The sequence below is a fragment of the Lipophrys pholis genome (assembly GCF_963383615.2).
Source record: "Lipophrys pholis genome assembly, chromosome: 1".
Classification (NCBI taxonomy): Eukaryota; Metazoa; Chordata; class Actinopteri; order Blenniiformes; family Blenniidae; genus Lipophrys; species Lipophrys pholis.
In genome coordinates, this window is record NC_137635.1 from 37,342,253 (window position 1) to 37,367,361 (window position 25,109).

General features: G+C 41.2%; 1 protein-coding gene across 1 annotated transcript in view; it reads right to left on the minus strand.

Annotated features, from left to right (window-relative positions):
- Nucleotides 1-25,109, minus strand: part of carmil3 (capping protein regulator and myosin 1 linker 3) — an 88,612-nt gene that overhangs the window by 61,374 nt on the left and 2,129 nt on the right. Inside the window, exons 2-8 of the mRNA XM_080471670.1 lie at nucleotides 22,562-22,656; nucleotides 11,646-11,696; nucleotides 9,964-10,023; nucleotides 9,760-9,881; nucleotides 3,118-3,212; nucleotides 2,589-2,659; nucleotides 2,332-2,405 (exon numbers count right to left, since the gene is read on the minus strand). Coding sequence (XP_080327796.1) covers nucleotides 2,332-2,405; nucleotides 2,589-2,659; nucleotides 3,118-3,212; nucleotides 9,760-9,881; nucleotides 9,964-10,023; nucleotides 11,646-11,696; nucleotides 22,562-22,656 — 568 coding nt within the window. The remainder of the gene's footprint in view (nucleotides 1-2,331; nucleotides 2,406-2,588; nucleotides 2,660-3,117; nucleotides 3,213-9,759; nucleotides 9,882-9,963; nucleotides 10,024-11,645; nucleotides 11,697-22,561; nucleotides 22,657-25,109) is intronic.

Consider the following 25,109-nt stretch of genomic DNA (forward strand, 5'->3'; position numbering starts at 1 on the left):
CATGAGACACTCTCCATTCTGCAACATGGTGCCAACCTGCAGTGGCCAAACAGACTCAACAATGACGATCAGTGCTGCCTGTGCGAGTCGAACCCGAGGAAAAAATGAACGGAAAGAAAATACAGGAAGTAGATAAGAGGATAAGACGGGGCCAGAATAAGAAGGTGTCCACTTTCCGTCGGGAATGAGTGGAGACGGTGTTTGGACGGACAGCAGTCAGCAGAAAAAGTGCTGCCTTGTCGCTCACAGTAACGGTAGACGAGCTCAATCAGGAGGAGATGGAGGGAATGAAATGTGGAAGGACAGGGAAGAGAGGATGAGAGTAATGCACCACAAATAGCCCCTGGCATAAGATCATGAACAGGCCCATTCTTTTGTCTTTTGTTAGGTCATTTGTAGATTCTTGATCAAGTCTCTGCATTGCTTTTCAGCGATTTTTGCTTTCGGCAGAATTGCCAACTGCCAAAAATCTTTGCTCGCGACATCAATTTTGATTTGCTGGTACCTTGTTACAGAATGGAGAGGATTAAACACTGGATTGTGAGCGCAAGGGAAGTACATGTTGAAGTTGATCTTAAAGAGAGGCAAGGACCCCCTCTCTGTTCATAAAAATATACTGCAGGAAAAAAAGAAATTACAGCAAAGCAGTGATTTTGGCTTTCAATATATTCATGAGTTCTGCATGCAATCATGTTTCTATGAATGACTTTTTGATTTGCCAGCATAGCAAGGCTTTGCTCCTGTGGTAAGATATGCATCTTTAAGTGTTACTATGTCCTCTCAGGACAGGATTGGTTTTTGCAACATGAGACAAAAGAAACTATTCCAAGAGGCAGTGTTTCTTTTCTTTTTTTTTTTCTAAAGACAAAGCATCCCTCAAACACAAGACAAGCGAGGTTGAAGTCTCCTTTTGTGTGTCAGCTGTCGAATCGTTTTATGATCAACAATACGTACGCAACACACGTGAGAAAGGGAACAAGAGTCTTAAAATAAAAACTATCACTGGGGAGGTAGGAAAACACACATGACATCTCCCAGCCGTCTCTGAGCTGTAAGCTCTGCCTCTGACACGCATTTCACTCCATTTCTCTATGATCTCACCAAAGTTCGCACAAAACGAAGCAAAAGCACGGGACAGAAAGCGAGCCGGCGAGCAGACAGGAGACTGATGCACCTCAGATTTTTTTTTCCAGGGAGATACTTGGTCTGACAAGTAGCCAATCTCATGTCAGAAAAGTTGAGAAGCAGCAACTGATGAGGTGCAACCTGCTGTGTCAAAGCCTCATGATACTAAATCAAAAATCAAAGTATTTGGACACATATATGGGTTTTTTTTCTTACTTTGTCCCAGTTTTCGAAAAATCGGATTCATATGAAACAGAAACTGTACAACTGAAATTTGGTTCAAGATACAAGTCCTGCCAACGTGCGACGTTTACAAAACAGCCAAAGCAACTGAACCAGTAATACTGAAAATAAATTCACACTTACACTACATCATGACTGTCTGGCGCACTTTATATTGTAAATTATTTATCAGGAATAAAAGAAACTGTGCCGATCCATATTCTATTGTTACTTCCTGCCACAATACAACTTCCTTTTCGGTGTTGTGCTTTTGTATACTGCTCAAAAACGGGCTGAAAAGTGTACAAGTTTCTCCTTACTTAACTTCAGTTTAATTGTTTCACATCACCTCCCACTGATTTCTGCTCCATTATAAACTATAAATTTGATAGAAAATAAATCAAGCCTCCTAAATCTGGCAATAAATGCTAAATGAGGCAGGACACGTGCTCTCTTTTAGGCTTTTAAAATAAAGATATTTGCACATCTCAATCCATCGTTGAACTTATTAGCAAATGAATCTCCATAGAGCCCATTCTGTGAACTTCTTTTGAATGGGAAAGTAAATAGATATTTAAAAATAAAAAATAAAAAATGCCACTAAAAAGGAAATAAAAACGATTGGGGCTGCGGTACTGCTCTGGCAGAGTTTCACTGAGGAGCGTGCCAAACTGACAGCGACAGAACTGACAAATATCAAATATAATGAGTTTGCGTTAAATTGTCCAATTACTTTGTGTTCCCTAAATACCCCTGAAGCCGAGGCAAACACCCGCAAACTAATGGTGAAAGTCAGCACTTTCACCTCATTTTTACTGCTTCGTTTGAAAACCAATGTTCTGGTGTGCCGAGCCAACACACCCTGCTGCAGTCTAACTTGGTCTAACAACCGACTCGTGCAGCTTGTTGTTTCCTCACTGTGACCGCAAGTCAGCGCTCTGTAATAAGACTGGGTGTGGTTAAGAAGTCAGTAAACTATGTCACCTGCTGTCAAGATGGCTGAAATCCAATAAGTTGAACTCCCTGTTGTCCTGCGAGTGGTAGATTGTGTCGACGTCCTAAAACAGAGGAAGAGAGGAAACAAAAGCCAGACTGAGAGAAAATAACAGTAAACAGAGAGCAAGACAGCCAGGAGCCAGCAATATAAAAAGGACTTTTTTGACTATAGAGGAGATATTATACACTAAAAGCTAATAAAAACAACAAACAGTAAGGCTGTTTTGGAGAGCCGGTCTCCGTACCCATTGCACTTCTTCTTTGCAGCCGATACCATTGTAGTCACAGAGAGCAGCATAGGTCTCGGAAAAACCTCCTGAAATGTGAAGCGGAGATAACAAATCAACCAGAACAAGACCAGAACAAATCAGCTGGGAAGGGTAGAGCAAAGAAAGGTGGGGGACATTTGAAGAAGTGAAGAGGAGACAGGGTGCAGGCCAAAGATGAAAGAGGAAGTCAGAAAGAGTGAGAAGGAGATAGTCAACAGAGAGAGAGAGAGAGAGAGAGAGAGATTAGCTGTACATATTGAGGTGAGATGAAAGCACAGCACCATGAAGGAGCTCTACTTGTAGATTAATGGGATTACCAGCAGAAAGTAAGTGCATCCAGTAAGTTTGGTCTTCTGACCCACTTAAGTCTCTGAAATGATTTGGCATGAGTCTGAGTGGACAGACTGAAGTGCTATCTGTGTGATTTCTATGCAAACTTGTGTGTGTTTGTGTGTGTGCGTGCGTGTGTGTGTGCGTGTGGCCAACAGAGAAGTGGCCGACTCACCGCAGGTTTTCTGAGGCTCTAATGACGTCTCGGAGCTCGGCGAAAACTTGTGGCTCCCATCAGGAAGCTCCCCTTCTGCTCGACAAATAGGTGGACTGAAAGAAACGGAGTGAGAAGAGACTTAATTAGACCGGAGTTCCAGCAGAAGCGCTCTGGAGTTGCACTTCGACCCAAAGCTAACACGGTCATGATGGCAAAGCCAACATCTTGATATTAAGCAAGTATAATGTCAATCTTGTTCAACATCCGAGTGCAGCGCGCCGGCTTTTTGCTCATTAGCATTAAACACCGGGTGCAGCGGGGGCTCATGTGGGAGCTGTGATTTACACATATTAGAATGTGTGAAAAAGAGCATGGGAATGCCAGAGAAGAAAGGTCCGAGCAACCAGGTGGTTCAAAACTATCTTTTAACCAGCCGTTAAATACATTTCACCGACCGTTGACTTTAACAGCACTGTTATCTTGTTGTTCAAAACTCGGTTAACTTTAACGTCAAGATAACACCCGGTTAAAGTTAACGCGCCTACAGACCACGGCTAAAATTTCAACAGTGTGGTTAACTCTCACTGTTCATGGTGCCAGTTCAACAAAGGAAGGACAGGCTGTATCGTGGACTTGGTTTGGACATTGGGGATTATTGTAATGAAGAGTTGCGCACCCGAGTCAATTTATTACCCGTGTAATGTTTTGGGAGGTGATTTAGAGCGTGCCACAAAACAGGGACACGCGCTGACTGTAGATCACACATCAGTGTCACTATACGTGTCGAATCAGAGTTCGGCCTTCCATTCATTTCAGGGAAATTAACTTCAATTTATTCAAATACCTCCAGATTACAAACTTTGTTCAAATAAACCTGAATAACTTGCTTATCGAACCCTTCCAATCGCCACCGGAAAAAGTAATGGTTCACAACTGTTTGAGAAAAGCGATCACATCAGAGATTTTAGATTTATTGACCTTGAGCTCACCCGAAAATTCACAGTACAAATTGACTGCTTGGAAGCAAACTCTCCAAATTGAAATCCCAAACGAGGACTGGAAAAGAGCTTGTGCCAATCCACACAGAATATCAATAAATGCGTGATTAAACTTAACACACTATAAATTGTTAATGTGCCTGTATGTTACGCCGTTGGACCTGCATCGGTAGAATATGAACATACTGCAAAGATGCACCAGGAATATTTTTTCACTGTGTTTGGCAATGTAGAGCCATAAAAAGCTTTGGAAATTTTTTTTATCTCAAAACTAATTGTACTGGACCCCTAACTTTTTTTAGTAGGTCCATATCCAGATAAACATAATTACAGCAAAGGGGAACAAACATTCATAAATCTCAGCTTGCTTCACGCAAAAACAACCGTTGCAAAGGTTTAGAAAAACTTTCAGAGACCAACTACAACACAGTGACAAGACAGATGGATGCCGACATGCCATTAGAGAGGATCACATATAAATTAAAGTCTAAACCACATATCGTTGAGAGTATATGGAGGCTTTGAGTCAATATATTAAAGATCCAAGAGAGCAACCCTATGGAGCAACTGGGATAAATGCAGACCCCATATAAGAACACTCTTCAGACTTTAGTTTGACAAAATTTTTGTTATTAACTTAATATTTTATTTATTACAATGTCTAAGTTTATTATGGAGGGAGAAGCACTTCTGGTATGATTTGTTTTGTGTTTGTGTGTGTGTTTTGTTTTTCTCTTGTGTACAGCAATCAAATAAATAAATACATTTCTGCTTCTCTTTTTCCTCGGAGTGGAAGACATTGTTTGGTTATCCATTTTTTGCAATACCGGGTGTAAAAAAAAAAATTGGGTAATCGTGGGATATATTGGCGCTAACCAATGACGTTAACCACACTGTTAATTTTGACGGTGCCTTTAGCTGACGGCATGACTAACCATGTTTTGAACAACGCATATTTAACGGTCGGTTAGCGAGGGGTTAGGGTTTAACCAGTGGTTGAAATAACAACTGGGCCCAGGAGCATATCCTCAACCAGACGGCCATCAGGTTTAAATGTCAGCCAAAGTGTACAATAGGCTTGAAGACACTACCACATACTGTACGTATTTTGGTATTTATTACACAGACAATATCATTTCAAGCATTTTTGCTTCATTGTTAATTTTGGCTCAAAAATCATGAAAATTTGAAATACGTTAACATGAAATATTTAAATATTTATAAAAGATCAAATGTTTTTCCCTTTAACCGCAGCTTGTAATCATCAGTTGAAATTTTGAAACGAATGAGCTCAACCTTTGTATGAGAGCAGAAATACCACAGATAAAGTTTTCAATGACATTCTTTTATGATCCAATCCAATCCAATCCAATGTATTTATAAAGCACTATTAAAAACAACTCAGTTGACCAAAGTGCTGTACAACAATATAAAAATACAATTATAAATACAACAATACAGTGGCAGCACAGAATACACTTTGAGCAGTAAAAGTCAACTTCAACACTGGTTAAAAGCCAAAGAGAACATGCGTGTTTTAAGATGTGATTTAAAAACATGAAGGGAGTCAGCCTGTCTAATGAACAGAGGAAGCTCATTCCACAGTTTGGGACCAACCACAGAAAACGCTCGGTCTCCTCTGAGTTTGCGATGCGTCTGGGGGACCGAAAGCAACGCTTGATCAGCTGACCTGAGTGAACGTGCTGGGGAGTACGACACGAGCAGGTCGGACAGGTAACGAGGGGCAAGGTCATTAAGACATTTAAAAACAAATAACAGAATTTTAAAATCAATTCTAAATTGCACTGGGAGCCAGTGCAGAGAAGAGAGGACGGGTGAAATATGATCATATTTTTGTGAGCCAGTCAAGAGGCGCGCTGCAGCGTTCTGAACCAGCTGCAGGCGGGTCAGTAAGGACTGACTGATGCCGGTGTACAGGGCGTTGCAATAGTCCAGCCGGGTCGTGACAAAAGCATGAATCAGTATTTCAAAATGATGTTTTGAAAGTGAGGATTTTATCTTTGCGAGTTGCCTCAAGTGGAAAAAACTCGCCTTCACCACAGCACTGATCTGTTTGTCAAATTTAAAATGTTGATCCATCTTTACTCCCAGATTAGAAACAGTTGGTTTGACAAACTGTGTCAGCGATCCTAGGTTCACCGGGGCGGCAGTACCAGAAGTGCTCGGCCCCACTAGGAGGACTTCAGTCTTTCTGTCATTAAAATGTAAAAAGTTAGCAGACATCCAGGATTTGATTGCTTCAATACACTCCAAAAGTTGAGTGGCACTGAAAGCATTCTCACACTTCAGGGGCACATAGATTTGGCTGTCATCAGCATACAAGTGAAATGACACCCCAGATCTACGGAGAACAGATCCTAGCGGGAGCAGGTACAGTGAAAACAGGAGAGGACCAAGGATGGACCCTTGCGGTACTCCATACGACAGGGGGGCTGTGGAGGAAACACAATCCCCAACTTTAACACAGAAACTCCTCCCTGTTAAATAGGATCTGAACCATTTTAAGGCACATCCCCGAATGCCAACCAGATTTTCAAGGCGATACAGGAGGATTTCATGGTCGACTGTATCGAATGCAGCAGTTAGGTCCAACAGCACCAGAGCCACAGTATGGCCAGAATCATTCAACATTAAAATGTCATTAAAAACCCTTAATAAAGCAGACTCAGTACTGTGGAGGTTCTTAAAACCAGACTGAAAAACCTCAGGGATCTCATGTTCATCCAAGAATGACTTCATCTGAATGAAAACAATTTTCTCCAAAATTTTGGAAAAAAATGGGAGCTTGGAAATGGGGCGGAAATTAGAAGGGTCGTTAGAATTTAGGCCCGGCTTTTTAGTTAATGGCTGAACAACAGCGTGTTTGAAACTTGCAGGCACTGCCCCATTCGCCAAGCAATCATTAACACAATGCAAAGCAAAGGGTGCTATTGTGGAAAACACATCTTTGAACAGGCGTGGGGAAATAGGATCAAACGGTGAACCAGCGGGCTTCATTTGACTGACCACCTTTTCCAAGTTAGCGAGTGTGACATTCTTTTATGATGCACTAGCAGACACTGCCGAGATCACAATAACCAGAAAAAATACAAATTTTTTTAATCATCATTTCAGTTTTAAACAATGAGCTCCAATAGACTACTTATTATAATTAAAAGATTAAACTGTGATAATTCACAAAAAGTAATAAATACATTTGCATGCCCATAGAAAGTTGAGGTCTGGTTAGAGTGTTTCCACTCTGGAGCTGCAGTGCACCGATGACCTTAAATATAGATTAATATGTTAAATGATGAAATACCTCTGCCAACGTGCAGAATAGGACACAAGCAAGTCAAAAGTGATGCATTACTGTTGTTTCTAGCATAGTTACAATCAATACATGCTTGAGTTGCAGACAAACATTGAAAAATCATGACGGTAGAGATAGAGATGAGGAATACTTCCATATTCATGTGTCTGCATGTGCTGGCAGAAGGAAGGTGTAGAGCTGCATTCAACCCAGATTAATGCATGACAGGATTCTGTTTTTTGGGGGGGGGGTTTTTGAAGGAGGGGTCGAGATATGTAATTTTAATGAACACAGATGTATTGAAATCAGTGCCAGCAGTAAAACATCACGTTCACTTATGCATCATCTCCGTCTAATCAGTATGGCTGGAATGGCCTAAAATCTGCAAAATCAAGATGAGAGAAAAAGTGAGGGGATCCCCAAACACAGTGCAATTCCTCCCGCGAGCCTCATGGATATCTGATCCAGTTAATTACAATTCATCAACGGCCAAGACATTTCACTTAAAAGAATCCACATTGCCAGCAGCCTGACTTAAACTACACTATTTCCATAATCCATACATTCTACAAGGGCACATGCTTCGCTTATTGATAAGTGGCGTTGTAATGAGAAGGCCTCTGGTCTTGGTTACAGGTTGGAGACAAACTGAATATTAAAATACTGTACTTTCTCTTCCTTCAGTTTGTGCAACGTGTCCTTAAGTAAGGCGATAGACTCCAAGTAGCTCCATCAGTGCATTTTAGTACCCAGGGGACGATGCACTGGCGCAAGGCGGCAACTAGCTGTGAATGAAAGTGAGTGTAACCCTCCCGTTCCCTGCTCACCCCCCCTCATGTAAAACATTAGAATAAATATACATTCCAATAAAAATCCCTTCTACCAAAAGGGTACTCGACTTGCGCGCGCAAAGCTAAAATTAGCCTATGCATACAGAATGAAATACAGCTGCATAATACTTTCAAAATTATAACACTGTCCGATTTGCATTGGCAAAATGCTAATTTGGAGCCGGGCTCTTCTTCATCGATTATAGCCGCTCCAGTCAGAACTATGATATAACATGAACGTCTGCAGTGTCAAAACTGCTTATGACATTGCTTTGGTCGTGAATAAATAACTGTAAAATTGGATCCCCGGGATGGTGTTTGACAGCTCCCTGCTTCAATCATGTAAGAAAATGTATTCCTCAGCTCACTGATGTTCTTTCAAAATTTGCTAAAAAAAAAAAAAAAAAAAAACACACACACATGCAGCTAGTAGAAAACCCAGGAAAGACCAGTATCATAAAGTAAATACGGTGGCCATACATAATACTATGCTGTACCTGCTTTTCCTTTTTGATAGGATTACAATGTTATACTGTTGAATTCAACACACACCATCCTTAATCCCATTTGTCAACAAATCACACACAACACCTAACCACATCCATGACCTTAATCCCTACCTTATCTCCACAATCATCATCATCCGTCCCCAAAGCATGAGTGCATGTGCACGTTATCTGGATACTATCCGCATTATGCACTTCAATCCAGCAGCACCAATTGGTCACAAGGCCACACAATCAAACCTACACTGATGCCCCTCCCTCCCGTCTCTCATCCCTCTTTATTCTCTTTAAATGTTCTCACTGGAAGCAATCAACTACCATGGTCCTAATGGAAAAGAGTCATTCTGAAAGATGATAGAGTGCAGAGATAGCCTTGTGCAGGTCAATAGTCAGAACTCAGTCTATCCCATTGCTCTTACAAATTGCAGATGAGACCCACGAGAGAGTGAAATGCACTCTCCACTTGGCTTTCCAACTCATACATGCATTTGACCATGGGACAAACATTTCTAAGACCTGAACCCAGCTCTGGCTAGGCTCCTCTTTATTGTGTCCTCTGTGCTTTCCTTTTTGTGATGTGCAGAGGACATTCAGTGCCCACTTCAAGAATGGCTTTTTTGACTGGAGGCTTGAGTGGCTGTGTGTTCCGCTACTCACTGCTTTTACTACTTAAACTGTTTCAGGGAGGGAAAAAAAAAAAAAAAGAAAAAAAAAAAAAGAGCACACTGCCTTCAGGTAACAGCCTACTCAGTGTCAGCTGGTTGATTTAATCCCAGTGATTGCTGGGTGTTAAAGTCTACGGTGACACAGAAACGGTCTGGATGCAAACTTACAGCAAGACAAGAATGAATTTGGCCGCCGAAGAGGAAGGCAGCCACAAAGCGAAGCTGCCAACTTGCCAACGCACTGTCGAGTGCTGTTAACGTTGGCCAAGTTGTCTTCGCTCCTCAGCGCATACAACACAAAAACAGAAAGACTTGTTTCTTTGCTCAAGGCGGGCATGCTCGACTTACGCATAAATTGAGTTGTTGAAGACTCTGGAGAGGGCATAGTTGATGTGGCTGACCACGTGATCCAGCTGATCCTGGGACTGCAGTCTGAGGGAGTAGGTAGTCTTGTCTGTATCGATGACCACCTGCACGCAAAGATCACATTTGACCCTTTACGAGTTCACACTTCCATGAGGAGACAAATGGGAAAATAGAAATAGCGCTTACCTGGTGTTCTGGATATGTGTTCATAGCTCTGATTTCCAAAAAATTGAATGTCACCTCCACCTAAAAGATTACAGGTACACATCACAATTGTCCACACAGACACACTTTCCTCAGTTTTACATTTTGACAAAAATAATCACATCTTCTTAACAACTCTGAGCATTTTCTTTTGTTGTTGAACATCCTTTCCATTAGTCATTGAAACACAGCCTCAGGTGAAGGTCGAAAACTTCAAATTAACTTTGAAAGGGGACTTTATATTTCACCTACAATATAAATAGTGGCCATGTGACGACGTAGTCCAGCCTCGCTATTAGAAAGTCAAAGTGAGCTCTATTGAAACTTTGAACAATGGAAAACCAATTGTATGACACACATAGAAATGGACTGAAAATAGCTATATTTTTTTAAAGTGCCGCTCATAATTTGACCCATTTGACCCTGGCAGAAGAATCAACGTCACTTTATGACTTCCTTACAATGATTTCATCATTTTGCCTTTTGGTTTTCTAACATTTATACATTTATAACAACTATAATAATCTAAAAGAACATATTTACTATGTAAAATACATCCACCCCCATATTCTGTACATGTCCACACTTATAGGCACCGTGTGCATATTTTTCTATTATATTGTATTTTTATTAGCTTTTTTTTTTTAGTTCCTGCTATGTGTGCTTCTTTCTCTGTACTATCCTGCTGTACCACTGCAAATTTCTCCACATGCGAGATAAATAAAGGGATATCTTAGCTTATCTTATCTTATTTAAAACTGTGACAAAATCTAGCAAAAGCTGAATAATTGAAGCCTTCACTCAGTAGTTAATCATTTGAGTGCGTCAGCCATGAAATCTACTTCTAAAAGGCTTACAATTCTTTTTTCTACTTGTTTGGCGCTCTCAGTAAGAAAATAATTTACTCCTACTTCATATATATTTTGGAGATATATTTTTTTTTTCATTCGAGCTCTCAAATGGCGAAGGAGTGAGCAAAATACTTATATTGCACTCCTCTCCTTGGCCACCTATGACCTCAACACTGATGTTAAAACGAACACTTCTGACAGTCTCAAACAAACTGCCACAAACTTTTAAAAAGACTTTTTTTTTTTTCAAACAAAGTATAGGATCATGTTACCTTGTACACAAGTATGTAAAAATTGAAAATAAAGATGAGCTATTTTTGAAACAAATTGGAATTTCCACATATTGTCAATCGCTATGAGCAACTACTGGTCCGACTTTGTCAAAGAGTGACAAAATCTAAATACCAGTGGCTGTAAAACTTGATATTTTGCAGTGTCTTCGTTCCCTAATGATGGAAGTGTCGAAACAACCCCAAGCAAAGCTAACTAAATGTGGCTTTTGTATTAAAATATGGCAGCAGTATTGATCTTGTCATCCAATTCTTGCCAAGAAACCCTATAAGTGTATTTCAAAAGTGCCAAAGTACTGCTTTAGCTCTGTGCCACCTGCCACTCATCATCTTTATTGTAACGGTTATCATCAAAGTGATCTTCCTATAACATCATCACCGCAGTCATCATCGTTATCTCTTTGCTCCTGCTCTGAGAACTCCTCGACTCTTTTCTTTTTGTCACATCTTTCGTGAATTGCCATGAGATCAAGGCTGGCAAGTGAAAGCCATAAAATTCCACAGAGAGCGGGGGAACATTTACCTTGGTGGGCACTTTGACAGCAAAGAGATACAGTCTCCATGTTGCCAGGACCTGGGGGGAGAACACATTTATTTTTCTGTCACAGAGCAGGAAATGCAAAATGCAAATCGCAGCAAAAAATAGCACAGCACAAACACCTCATAAAGAGAGCAAATCATCTCTGCAGTTCATCCAAATGGCTCGTAAGTCATGCTAAGCACTCTCGACATTAGCGAGCTAATGATGATCGGGTGCCGAGTGTGTGTGTGTGTGAAAGAAATATAATGGTTTGCAAGATTGCAAGTCATACGACAGCCCGATTTATCGCGCCAAGTTGTGTTGATAAAACGAAGGATCACTTGTTCAACAGATGCCTCATTGTTCCAAAAAGGAGGAATAACGGAACAGACAAGAAGCAAAAATGAGAAGTGTAAGCAAGGAGAGGTGGAGGTCTGTCAGTGGAAAGCTATTACCATTTTAAAAGTGTCTAGGGAACACGTAAAATAAGAAAAATGTGAATATATTCACATCTGCCGACGCAATTAATCTCATTCATAATTCAAAAATCCATAATTAGCATATCCCGTGCTTGCGCTGTGCATCCCGGCCCCTCCCTCGCTCCGTCTCAAACTATCAGCCATACTTTCCCTTTGCTCATTTTCAGCGACTTTCCAATTCTGCTCCTGTCTCCTCCACAATGCCTTCCCTTGCATCCTGTCATTCTTCCAATTTCTCTCTTCATCTCCATGGAAATGTGTTCATTTCCACATCTCCTTGTTTCAAACCCTAATCCTCCCATCTCCATGCGTGCTACTGTGTCCCGTGTCTGGTTTGCACCCACCCCCAACACCTCGGTCCATCCCCTTGTGCCCTCACCCCTTCCGTCTCCCAACTCCCCTGTCTCTTCTTCGGGTTTTCTATTCTGTTTCTGCTCTGTCGCTTTCAATTCCTCAAGGCTTCTCTGAGCTGAATGGCTAATGGCGCCCTGCTGAGTGGCGGCGAGAAGAAGAAAGAAAATGAAACGTACAAAGAGAGAAAGCGCTGGAGGAGAGATAGCGACAGCAATAGAAGGACGGAGACACGAGATTTCCCTCCCGATAATAAAGACTTCAGAGTCTTCTCCTCCTTTGCTTTAACTCCAGGAAAAGCTGGCCCCACAGATCAGCCCCGCGTCTTAACTATATGAACATCCAGAACACACGGAAGAGAAAGAGTAGAGGAGATGAATAGAGAAAGAAATGGCTAAAAAGGGGGACATGAAATGAAAGTCTAACCAAAACGTGAAACTATATCTGAGCACTAATAAAGGGGGCTTTTGCAGGAGATTGTTAGTAAAAATCCCAGCTCCTTGACAAGTTTGAAAACTTTGTTTTCTAAATCTGGAGAGGAAAGAGAGACCTTGAGGCACAAAGGTGGTGGAAGGCGAGACATATTTATAATGGGAAAGTGAGAGATGGAAACCTTTTTTCGTTCTTGAAAGCCCTGCTACCTGACAGAAGGTCTCATCATGTAAACAAACGAATCAATAATGCAACATTTCTGATGGCTGCCAAATTGAGGCTGAACCAGGCCTCATGCGTAGAATTTCTCCTCTCTTTATACATCATTTACAAGCTATTACAGGCTGGATGTCATTAGAGACAATCGATACTGCGGTCATTTTTGCTTGTTTGGCTAGAGAATGCTCAATAGTGAATGGAAAAATCTGATTAGTATCAAGTCAATAAAAGAAGTCTGGCACAAGAAAGGTTATGAGCCAGTTTGTTTTTTTCAATAATTTCCATCCTTCACTCCCTGCACCCGGAGCCCCTCACAGAATCAATAATAGCATAAATGCTCGAAGCAAGTGTCTCCATTTTATCATTTATCAGTTGTGTGCACATGTGCATTTCAAGAATCAGCTCTTAAATTGTCACACAGTCTTGCCTCATAAACCCCCGCCTGTATGTTCTGGAATATGTATTATTGTTTCCATATCTATAAAAAATAGTAAGGTGCATGTTGTTCTGTGCTGGCTGAGACAGATACCTGTCGGGCAACACACATCCTCACCATCCTACATATATCTGCCCAATTTCTCATCGAGTTACATCAGTGACATTTAAGTCCATCACATCAATATTTTAGTCAGACACTCGGAGCGGTTGCAGATTTTCTTTTGTCAATCTTACTTTTTTGAGTGGAGCTGATGTAACTCATTGCATAATATATCCTCAGACTTGGACCCACCAGCCGGATCAATTTAAAGGATATCTGATCAGCTTTAATGGTAGGTCAAGACTAAGCACTAAGTTTGTTTTCTACAAGCAGAAAACCCAAACAGTCGTCTCTGCTGAACATTAATCCAGATTAAATATAACAGCTCATAGAGCAGCACCAATAGTCAATAAACAATCAACAAAATGACTGCCAGCGATGTTGACAGCAGACTTATTTCCCCCAATTTCTGTTTGACTTTAAACTCTAGATAGCTGGTTTAGAGCAATGTTTCTCAAAGACCTTGCATGTTTCCATGGTCTCCCTCCGTCTTCACTGCCTGATATGAATTATGCCTCTGCAAATGTTATGACAACCAAGGCATTCAGGTAGTCCAGGACAAAGACTGCGAAGCACCGAGTTAGATGAAGTAAGTTATCTCAGTGCATCACCTCTGGGAAACGATGAAGGATTTTATAAATAGTTAAATGAATACTCTATCTAGAGATCCAAGAGGAGTGAGTCACGGCTCTTCTAATCACGTTATTTTCTGAGAAGTCATTTTTAACTCAAAGTGTGAATGTTGGCAGGATTTTATAGAAACAAACTTTGGATCTCAATGGTGACTCACAATAAATGTATTTGCCACCACATTTTTGATCTTTGACAGAACGTTTTTTTCTTCTTCTTTTGTATGTTAATTGAATTCATAGTATTGATTCTGCAGACCATCTTCACAACACTGCTTTTTGTGTTCTTGGATGGACCCGAGGTCCTCAACGACTGATGATTTTCACTTGGCTCAAACACTCTTGAGATACATAAGTTATCTGAACAAACAAATCAATTCTTTTTGAAGCATCAAGCCATAAGGACAAATTATACAGCTATTAATATTAATTGGCACAAACAATCAGTGCTCAGCTTGAACCCCACTAGTCGCAGCCGGCGTTTTATTTTTATCCTCATGTGGCAACGTGAAAACCCACTCCACAGATCAATCAAAAATCCTAAAAGCCGCACCGAGATTCATTTTCCGTCCCGGAAATCCTCCGAGATGAGATGGTCAACTTTTTTGATCTGGGCAGCCAAGGAGACAGCAGGTGACAATCTCAGAAAGCGATGAAGGGGTGGCAAGAGAGTGGGGCTGGAAAGTGAGAAGATGGGCTGGGGGGCAGAGAGGTGCCCTTGCTGTGATGGCAAAGTGTCAGAAGCTCTAGTTCAAAGAGCCAGCCAGCCGGCCAGCCCCTGAAGCAGACTGCAAGGGCAGGGTGGGAGTTGTGTGTCATACAGAGGGGGTCCGTGTACGGCGTGTGCACAAAACTAACAAACGTATCTCTTGCTGGTGTGTGTGTGTGTGTGTGTGTGTGTGTGTGTGTGTGTGTGTTTGAGTGCACACACACACACACACACATAGCCGACAAGGCAAGGGTGGGGGCTTATATTAATCATAAGCTGTCAGGCTCTGGGTCTTGCACTTCAAACGAGATGGTGCAAATCAAAGTGTGTCTCTGGGTCGTGAGTGTGTGAGTGTGAGTGTTTTGCTACGTTGCCTCTGAGGGAACAAGCAGGGGATCAGTGCCAGATTTGACCGCCTTCGGTATTTCTGGCTTGGTCACAAGGGCATTTGAAATGCACACATGCATGCACGCCCACACACACACACACACACACACACACACACACACACACACACACACCAGCACAGAATCAGTAACATTCCGATACACATATTTACATAAGTCTATCAAGTTAGGATGGCACACACGCACCTTCATTTTGTTTTGATACATAATGAAGCACAATAGCTTGGTAAGCTGGCTTTGGACTACACTTTGCCATCTCTCCCTCCCTCCCTCTCTCTGGATCACAGACGCACAGAGTCAACCACTATCACGCAAATGAACCCGGCATCATCAGAAGACAACCCTGCCATCAGTCAATCCATCAGCTTGTGTGTGAGTGTGTCAGTGAGAGAGGTTTTAAATGTACAAATGTCCCTGGTCCTATTTTATAAGTGGACTATAACGTGGTGGGAAAAAAAAAGAGGCAGCACCAAATGAGAAGGAAGAAATGCACAGCTTCGAAACACATCTCATTTGAAATTATCCCTTGAAAAACAGAGTCCTAAATCCAATCTATGGCAAGCAGGCACTCTGAACCCCTCCTGCGGAAACTGAGAAAAAGAGGGCAGAGGACCTAAGAGTAGATAAGAAGGAAATGTTGTGGGGCTACACTATAGATGGCAGTAAGAGATGAGTGTTTAAGAGGAAAAACAGGGGTTAAAACGTGGCAGGGACTGGGTGAATGAGCCAAAAGGGGACAAATTGGCGGAGAAAAAAAGAAAATGTGAAGCAATGTGAAAATGTGGGATGAGAGAGCAAAAGCCCCTGAAAAAGAGAGCGTGCTGAAGGCTGAATGAATGAGGATAGAAGAGAGCGCATGAAGGAGGAGCTGTAGATGGAGGACGATCGAGACAATGAGAGGGAGGGAGTGAAAGAGGGAAAGCAACTGAATTGGATGGAGAGATAACCTGAGTTGCCTTTCAGCTCTGACAAAACGCACTCCCATTCACACATTTTCTCTTTCTCATGGGCAAAGAGAGAAGGTCAGCACTTGCACTTCACAGCCTCTGCCATAGGCTACCAACATGTGTTATGATAATCAAAAGAAAGCTCAGTCCTAATTACAGCACAAGAGGGCTCGTCACGCATCCTCAGATGGTAAATCGAGATACTTGTGGGGATAAAAAAAAAAATAATAATTACTCCACACTGAAAATCTGCAGGGAGAAGCAGGAAGAAATACTCTCGGTTGATGCAGGGGAAATGTTCACTATTACACAAGCATGTTATCGGTTGCAAGAGAATATACGATGGTGCCGCTAGCGCAGGCCGCCTCTGCTTTACAGTTCTGTACTCCGTTTTCATTCACAGTTCAACACACAGCAGGATTCATCCACCAGGGCCAGTTTCACCATTTCAAGTTATGTAACTCAAAACCTCTTTTCTTTCACTTTGTTTAGCAGCGGTTTCTCTTTTTAAGCAGCATCAGGAGCAACCACTTCATTACTGGCTCATTTCCACCATCGGCTGCAAACACATTCACTGTCCTGCAGGCTCACTTCTTTAAAACATCAACCACAAAGGAAGAACAAAAAATGTTGGCTTGGACTCTGTACTGGGACACTGAAAAAGAAAAAGAATAAACACCTTTTCTCCACATCTAATACAGAACTGTGTTGTACAATTCTGATTAAGTAAAAAAAAAAAAAAAAAAATTTAAATGCCGCCAAAAATGAGTTTTTAGAAATCCTGTCTTTTTTTTCTTTTCTTTTTTGAAAGAGTGGTGCTGCTTGGTGTGCTGCATTTCTCTTCGCACAGTCAACTTAAATATGGTTGTATGGATCCGAGTGTGTAATTAAGTAAATTGAGACAAAGTAAAATAGACTCAATGAACAAGCACATTAACACATTCAATTTATCCTAAATGTGAATAAAATCGGTCTCTAAGGAAATGTAACTACAGAGGCCGAACTAATGAGGGATAACTTCAGATTTAGTGGCGAGGAGTTCTTCAAAATAAATTATCACTGCAGAAAACGGCGCTAATCAAAAATTGTAAAAAGTTAGCCTTAGACATGAATTAACAGAAGCTTCTTTGTAGTTTAATTGCACTGACCTGATGGTCAAGCTAACGTTCACAGGATGTGGCCAATTAAATATAAATGTGTTTTCTTTTTCTCTGAACACCATTAAAAATTAATCATTCAGATCAAATGTGATAGAAATTATTTTTTTGTTTTTTTCCAACAAGCAAGCACAGGACACAGTGGACAGGACTAAACTCAAAAGGTGGCAACCATCTGCCTCCACTGGTTGGGGTCAGATAAAAGACGGACAAGTTCAACAATCAACACAGTCAGCATATAACACACTTATGGAACCAAGCATATCAGGGGCCTCTTCACTACTACTTCAAACATAAAGGGGACAGCTTTGTTCTTCCTAGAAATATTGACAGCCTTGCAACGTGCTGAAATGAAAAGATATTGCAAGGCTTTCGTAATAACAGACAATAAATAATGTATTTTACAAGCAGAAGGCCAAGAAACGCTTTTATTCAGAACAAACATTATTGCAGGTTGTTTATGTTCTTTGAAGTGACAGTTTTTAAACTTTTCTCTTGCATAAAGCTGCAGATCTGAAATGTCTTGCTCCTCTGAACCTGCACCTGTCAGTGTTATTTGGTTCACCTTAAGCCACGCGGCTTTTTGTTCTTCCACTTACCGAGATCACACTGGACACACACTTTTTCCTCATGCAAAAGTCTCTTTCTTATCCTTTTCCACTCGTTACATCTTTTTTGGGCTTTTTTGTTGCTTTCCAAAAAAATTTAAATCCATTGACGGACACAAGAAGAGAAAATCTTCTATATGCATTATTCTGACATTGATTCAAGCATGTAGTTTTGACAAAAAAGATCATTTCTAATGAAATTATAACTAAAGTAAGAGATTTGCTTTACTTCACGGAGTAAAATGTAAATTCTAGCACTTGAAATAGGTAAATGAATACACCGTGGAAAACTTGAAACTCAGCTTAAACAGATTAAAAACTTGGGATTTTTTCCGTTGGCCCTTCAACATTTTCCACATATCATGCAACTGTACTCACCACAAGGAGCCAATTAAGTTACTTTTACACTTTAAACAGTTATCTAGAAATTACATACTAGATTTGCTGCTTTGAAAGAGGGAATAAAGGCTGGGCTCGTGAAGCCTCTCCTCATTACTGCAGACTCAGTCCGGACAGTAAAAGCTCGGGTCAGGCTTCAGTAAAGACACTTAGCCTTAAGCCAGAGGTCTCTCTCCCCACAGCTGCAGATCTGGAAAGGTACCACATTGCGTGCAATAAGCTTTGTATTAAAGGCTTTCCGGATTTTGTGCAATATGCTGGGCCGTCACCCTTTCAAACACACACATGCATGCCCAAACCAGCCTTCACACGGATGAGAATGAGGTAATAGAAATAGATATTTACTATATAGAATACATTCAGTTTTCTTAAAGAATTCCAATACAATCTTTCGATGTTGCAGTCCCAGTCAAAAGTATTGCTTCAATCTTCATCCGAGTGAACATCACCGTCTACAGCCCGTCAGCACGAGGCAACTCCCACCAGAGAAAAAAGGCTCACGCTATTCTCAAACTTAACGTCCTTTTGTGCTGCATGATATGATCCTGATGACATTTCTGGAGCCAAAGAAAACGATCTCCAACAGCTCAAATCAGTGGGGTGCCATTTTAATACCAGTGGTCTGTAAACTGTAAGTATGCAGGCTTGAGTTTGCCTCAGCTAAATTTTCCTCAGGGTTTCCATAAGACAGTTAAGCACAAGTCAAAGATGCGGTCCACACCGGACCGAGCACGGAGGAACAGAGGCAATTTAGCAACTGCGAAGGACGATAAAATTCAAACGACAACACTGAAAATGCTAATTTATGGAGATGATATCGTAAAAACCTCCAATGACTAAGAGAACCAAAGAAGATTAAAAACATTAAATAAAGGCAGAAATAAAATAAATAAACACCAGCATTTAAAACAACCAGAAAAGGTCTACTCTGTTAAGGAAATGTGATTCATAAAGTGGAATTTGGGAATCGTGGAAGGAAAGCTCATCAACATCGGGGAGAGCCTGCAGGAACCTATTTTATATTCGAAAGTCTGATTCAGCAGAAACTTCCAGGAAAAAAAAAAAAAACACCAAAAAAAAAAAAATGAAAGAAAAAATATGGGAGCCAGTTGGCACTTTGATATGATGTTCTACCTTTACAAAAACGTAAAACCAGAGTTTGACGCTGTTCAGTAAAGTATTATATCCCTCTGTGGCATTTTTTTTTTAATCTAATATTTTTATTTGAATGCATTTTGTTTTACAGATCAGTACACAAAAGGAAAGAATGTTCCAGGAACAATGTTTTGGGGTTTTTTTCTTCACTTTATTCTAGAAATAATGCATCAAGGCCATGCAAGTTGCAATGACTTGCTTTGCTTAGTGCAAATAAGTCATTCTTCCATTTAAGGTAATAAATCTTGATTTTTAAGTTTTGGGTGACTCCATTTGATGATGTCGTGATTATAAACTATGGTCCTGCTGCAAAACATATCCCCCAGGGCTAAGGAGCATGTAAAAACAACCCCGTTTTTTAAATGTCGGAACGCTAAATTGACTCCAGACCTCCGTCCTGTTGGAGTCTCTCAAGCAGGACCTCGATGTAACTGCTGAACCTAAAGTGGGAATCAGCACCCAAGTGTGTGCAGGACTGTCAAACAGTGGCAGCCAGTAATAGGCCCATTATTAGGTAGGAGCGAGGAAACCACAGAGTCAACAGAGGACAACGCCGAGCGACCAATCGGGATAAATAAGTGGCGGAAGAATCAAATCGGCAACTGGGGCATCACAACACATCAGAGATTTGCTCTGCCCCTCCCACCATCCTTCATTCCCTTTTCTCTTGCGGGATGCCCACCCCACCTCCCCCAAGACGCCCGCTCTTGCTTTCTTGCCCCCTCCTCCGTCTGCATCTTTCTCCCCCTCAGCCTTTGAAGATGCTTTGTTTTCCGAGTTGCCTCTAATCTTCAAATATGATGATCTAATAATGGCTGCAAAGGAGTACACACAAGCAACTTTTGACACAATGAGCCATGTGTGTCCACAGAAATGCCTCTTGCACATGTCAAACTGTAGGCATCAGTGTCCATGTGTGTGTGTGTGTGTGTGTGTGTGTGTGTGTGTGTGTGTGTGTGTGTGTGTGTGTGTGTGTGTGTGTGTGTGTGTGTGTGTGTGTGTGTGTGTGTGTGTGTGTGTGTGTGTGTGTGTGTGTGTGTGTTCTTGAGTATGATTGAGCAGACGCTGAGATGGAAACATGCATGTTGATGTTTCCCAACGCTTTGCCCTGGGTGTTGTTTGGATGTCATGCAAGGTCCTCCCTGTGTCTGTCTGAGATGGGTTGTGGGGGAGAGACCATCCGTGTGTGTGTGTGTGTGTGTGTGTGTGTGTGTGTGTGTGTGTGTGTGTGTGTGTGTGTGTGTGTGTGTGTGTGTGTGTGTGTGGCGGCATGATGGCTGGTACAGTCAACACACACAGACAGAGGATACCAGCAATCTCCGGAGGGAGAGGGGGACAAAAGGAAAAGAAAATACACAACAAAGCCTTGAATAAATAAAGTGCAACATCTTCGAATCTCTTTCCACCGACTTCCAGATGAGAACTATGATCCAGTATTGACCTGCTGAATCTGCTGCAGAAGGAACAATCCACATGAAGGGATGGAAAAAGGTCAAAGATATACTCGTCTTAAGCCTACTGGCGCAATGTAATATTTTCCAGACTAAATCCAAGCTCTGCATTAGATGCTTGACTTTCTCAAGCTACCATACATGACAATTTTCCTATTTTCATGAAGTGTTTTGGACAATGCCCAAAAGACTAAACAAATAATTTACTAAGTGTCTCGCCATTCATAAATCCAAACATTCAAACAAAAATATCCATTAGAGTGAAAAGATTGCTTTGTAGAGGGGGAAGACCGTGACAATGAGCTTGAGTGAAAGCCTCCCTGACGAGAAACACGGTGCAGAGGATGCAGCAGCACCAACAGCAGCCAAGGCCCATTTGGGTGGTGGAAAAAAAAAAAAAAAAAAGGCTCGTAAGGCAAAGACCTAATTGAATTGCTTCTGATGGAAAGAGGAGCTCAATACCCTTTTACAGGTTTGAGTAAAGATGAAGGGAAGAGGGGAAGGGCAAAAAGGGGAGACGGAGGGAAAGTGAGAGGCGACCGACATGGTCGTGGTGGCAAGGGGGATGGGGGGGGGGGTGATGACATGGGGGAGAATAATCGAGATGGACAGATAAGGAGGGAGGGACAGAAGAAACAAAGAGAAGATGACAAAAATGGGGGGTGGTGATGATGGAGATAGACGGAGGCGGGGAGGCGATGGGGGAGAGAAATAATAGCAGAAACGGAAAACTCAAATCAGAAGTACAGACTAATAGTTTAGATTCACTTATCAGCTTGTCTGTCTGGCTATCTTCAAGGGAGGAAATGAGCTCGCTCTCACACATAGCAGCGCCATGTGAGTAACCGATCAGCCAGTAATGTGGCTGACTAATTGACAATTTCGCTATAGCAGCAAGGACCATTCTTCACACAGGCTCCTTGAACACATCACATACTGCCCACACACCCTCTGGCACAAACACACACTTCCAGGCTTCTTCTTCTTTCTAAAAAAAAAAAAACAATACATGATGCCCCGGTATGAACACCATGTTTGAGTTACACACAGACACACAACACACTCTTGCCTGTGGCATTAAGGCCATCCTGCCACATCTAATAAACTCTAGGGATGGACTCAGCAGGCCGTGGCATGGTGTCCACTTTGCTCTGCTTAAACAGCATCTGTCCTAAGCCCGATTTTCAACGCATCTGCTGTGTGTCTCAGGAAGTGTAATCTGTGACTTCTTATGGCGCTTTCAATTTGTTGCAATTAAGTGCCATTGATTTCCATTATGTCTGTAATTAGCCGGAGTCTTTCTGTTGCATATTTAAACACCTTACTTGTAAAGACGCTTTCACTTCAACTATCAATGTCTCTCCGAGGTGACCCGCTGTGACGGCAGAATGATGAGGAGTGGAGGGTGCTGTGAAGTAAAGGTGGTGGCATCTCTCACCAGAATCCTGTCTTCCGATTTCCCGCTCCTGGTATCCTGCTTGATGGCTCGCACAAACTTAATGGCCTGTTTGTCCAGTACCTTCCTGATGCTCTCTGGAGGGGGAAAAGAAAGAGTACAGATAAAAATGGATGAACTAGGAGGGCTAATTAAACAACGCAAACACATTTCAGGAAAAAAAAAGTACTGCCCTGAGATGCACCCAAACACGAAAAACATATTTTTTTAAAATAATATTTGTAACTTCAAATATTCAGCTTGGTGCTAAATTAAAGGAAAACCCTGAAGAACACAGAAAATAAACATTGGAGACAGACCAACTTTTTCCCCAGATAGTGGCACCTAAACTCAGCTGATAATGAGCAACTACCCAACACCAGGGCTCCAGTTTTATTCTGCTGAGAAGTGTCTTTTTGCTTAATGCATATGTTACATAAGGATAAAACAGCACACGCCTTCTTACTATAACAAAGTCATGCAAGCTGAAGTGGGATAGAATAGAAAACAATGCTGTTGAAACTTTCAGTGCAAACATTACCTGTTACATTTTTATCAACATAAGAAAATCATGTACAATGTGGCCATCACACTCAAATTTTAGGGAGAAGCCCAGTGGAAGAGTGAAACCTGTCAGCTGTAGTGACACAAATCTGTTTTAATGTGAACTGTGCTCAGCCCAGACCTTGTTAAGCGGTCAACACAGGAGCTGGTGATGCAACTGTTGGAAAATGTCATAATTAATACAATTATTGTGAAAGACATTGTCCTTTCTTTTGTTAGTATGTGCAGTAACTATAAAAAAAAAAGAAAAAGTATTGATCTAAAAATTGAAATTATCCCATCAACTACAGTCAATCTACAAAAACAGATCAAATTAATTTCAAAATGAAAAATGTTTTGTTTTTTTTATGGCTGCAATATTTTAATCAATGTGTGGAAAAACATATCCATCCCTCAGTGTAAATTAAGTTGTTTCTTACACTTTAAACAAAAATTTTACATTTGTAAATACCCAAAACACAAACAGAATTGCTAGTATGAGATGGCCCAGGGTGCCAAAATATTGAGATTTGGTCAAAAGTTAGAATACTGTGTAGCAGGACAGTGTTATCAAAACCAGTTGACAAACATGATGGCATGAACGGAACAACTTTGTCTGAAGATTCCAGAATCATAAACACAGTTTGGTGTTTTTACCACTTTTGCAGTCTCAAAGCATTCTACCATGTTAAGTCTCCCTCCCTCACCCACGCATGCTGCCAAGCAATGTGTGAGACTTCCATTAGAAGTGTCTCGGGGTTCAAGGACAATAAGCAACACGGACGGACAGACACGGACATCAAACTACCAACCTTAGGCAGCAGAGCTAGTTGACCTGAATTCTAAGCCACAGTCAGCCCAAAAAGAGCTGCCCCCTTTATCAGCCATTTTCCTTGCATTTTCAGCAGAATGCCATCCTAAATCAAGTTTATTTCAGTTCATAAAAATATAAACTCACTTCAGACTTCTCATAAAACACACAAACTGTCCAGAGTGCTGCTTTTCACCATGTTTTCATTGACCCAAGATAAACCCCAAGTAGCACACTGAGACGGCACCCGGGCTCCTGCTGATAGGTTTGATTGGTGCAAGACAGTGTTTACTACTGAAGACAAAGCTTTTTTTTTTATTATAATTCCAATAAATCCCAGTAGTTTTTAATTTTTATAATTACGTTCCAAAGTTGCCTTCAACACAGTCGTGATTGATAGATTCTAAAGAAAACATAAGGTATCAAATTATGTTGACATCAAGGATATTTTCATTCTCCTCAAGGTGCATCTTGTTTTACAGGCGACAGCAAAAACAGAAACAACCACAAATACACAAGAAAGAAAACAGAAAGCAGGTTAGCTTCCACTGCAGGGTCAATGATTAAACTATGATTAATACTGCACCTTCGGAATGAATCCCTGGCTGCAAATAGAATAGAATAGAATAGAATGGTCTTGAAATCTTATTTTGTGTTAAATACTATGCAAACCACATTATATGCTACATAATATTCTAGATCCCTGCACAGTTCAGAGGCAGTAGCAAAATTAAACGCTTCCAGGAGATTTCAAAGCGAGCACTAAAACAAAGAACACTTGATCCTGAGACTCTTCTCAACGGAATATACAATATTCATTAAAGCGAGGTGGGCTTCAGGTCTGCTAGCTTTCTTGTTGAGCAGCTCTCAACTGCAAATCAATAGAACGGTTTTGCTCATTGTGAGAAATTAACAATGATGCTTTAGCGTCTCATTTAATGGGAAATGAATCAGAGAATCCAGCTTGTGGAGAAGACAAGGATTTTAAATATTTGAAATTGTTTTGTCAATCAAAAATGATTGTGCCTCTCGCTCATTTATGTTTAAGTACTTTCTTGGAATATCGTTGGATGTTGGGTTAGAGAGAATTCACAAAACAAAAAGGGACATTGTGTCTCATGTCAATTTAATGACTTTCAATGGTGAACTAATCTCAACATTAGAGCATTAGGGCTGGGATTTAGGACAACAGCAGGT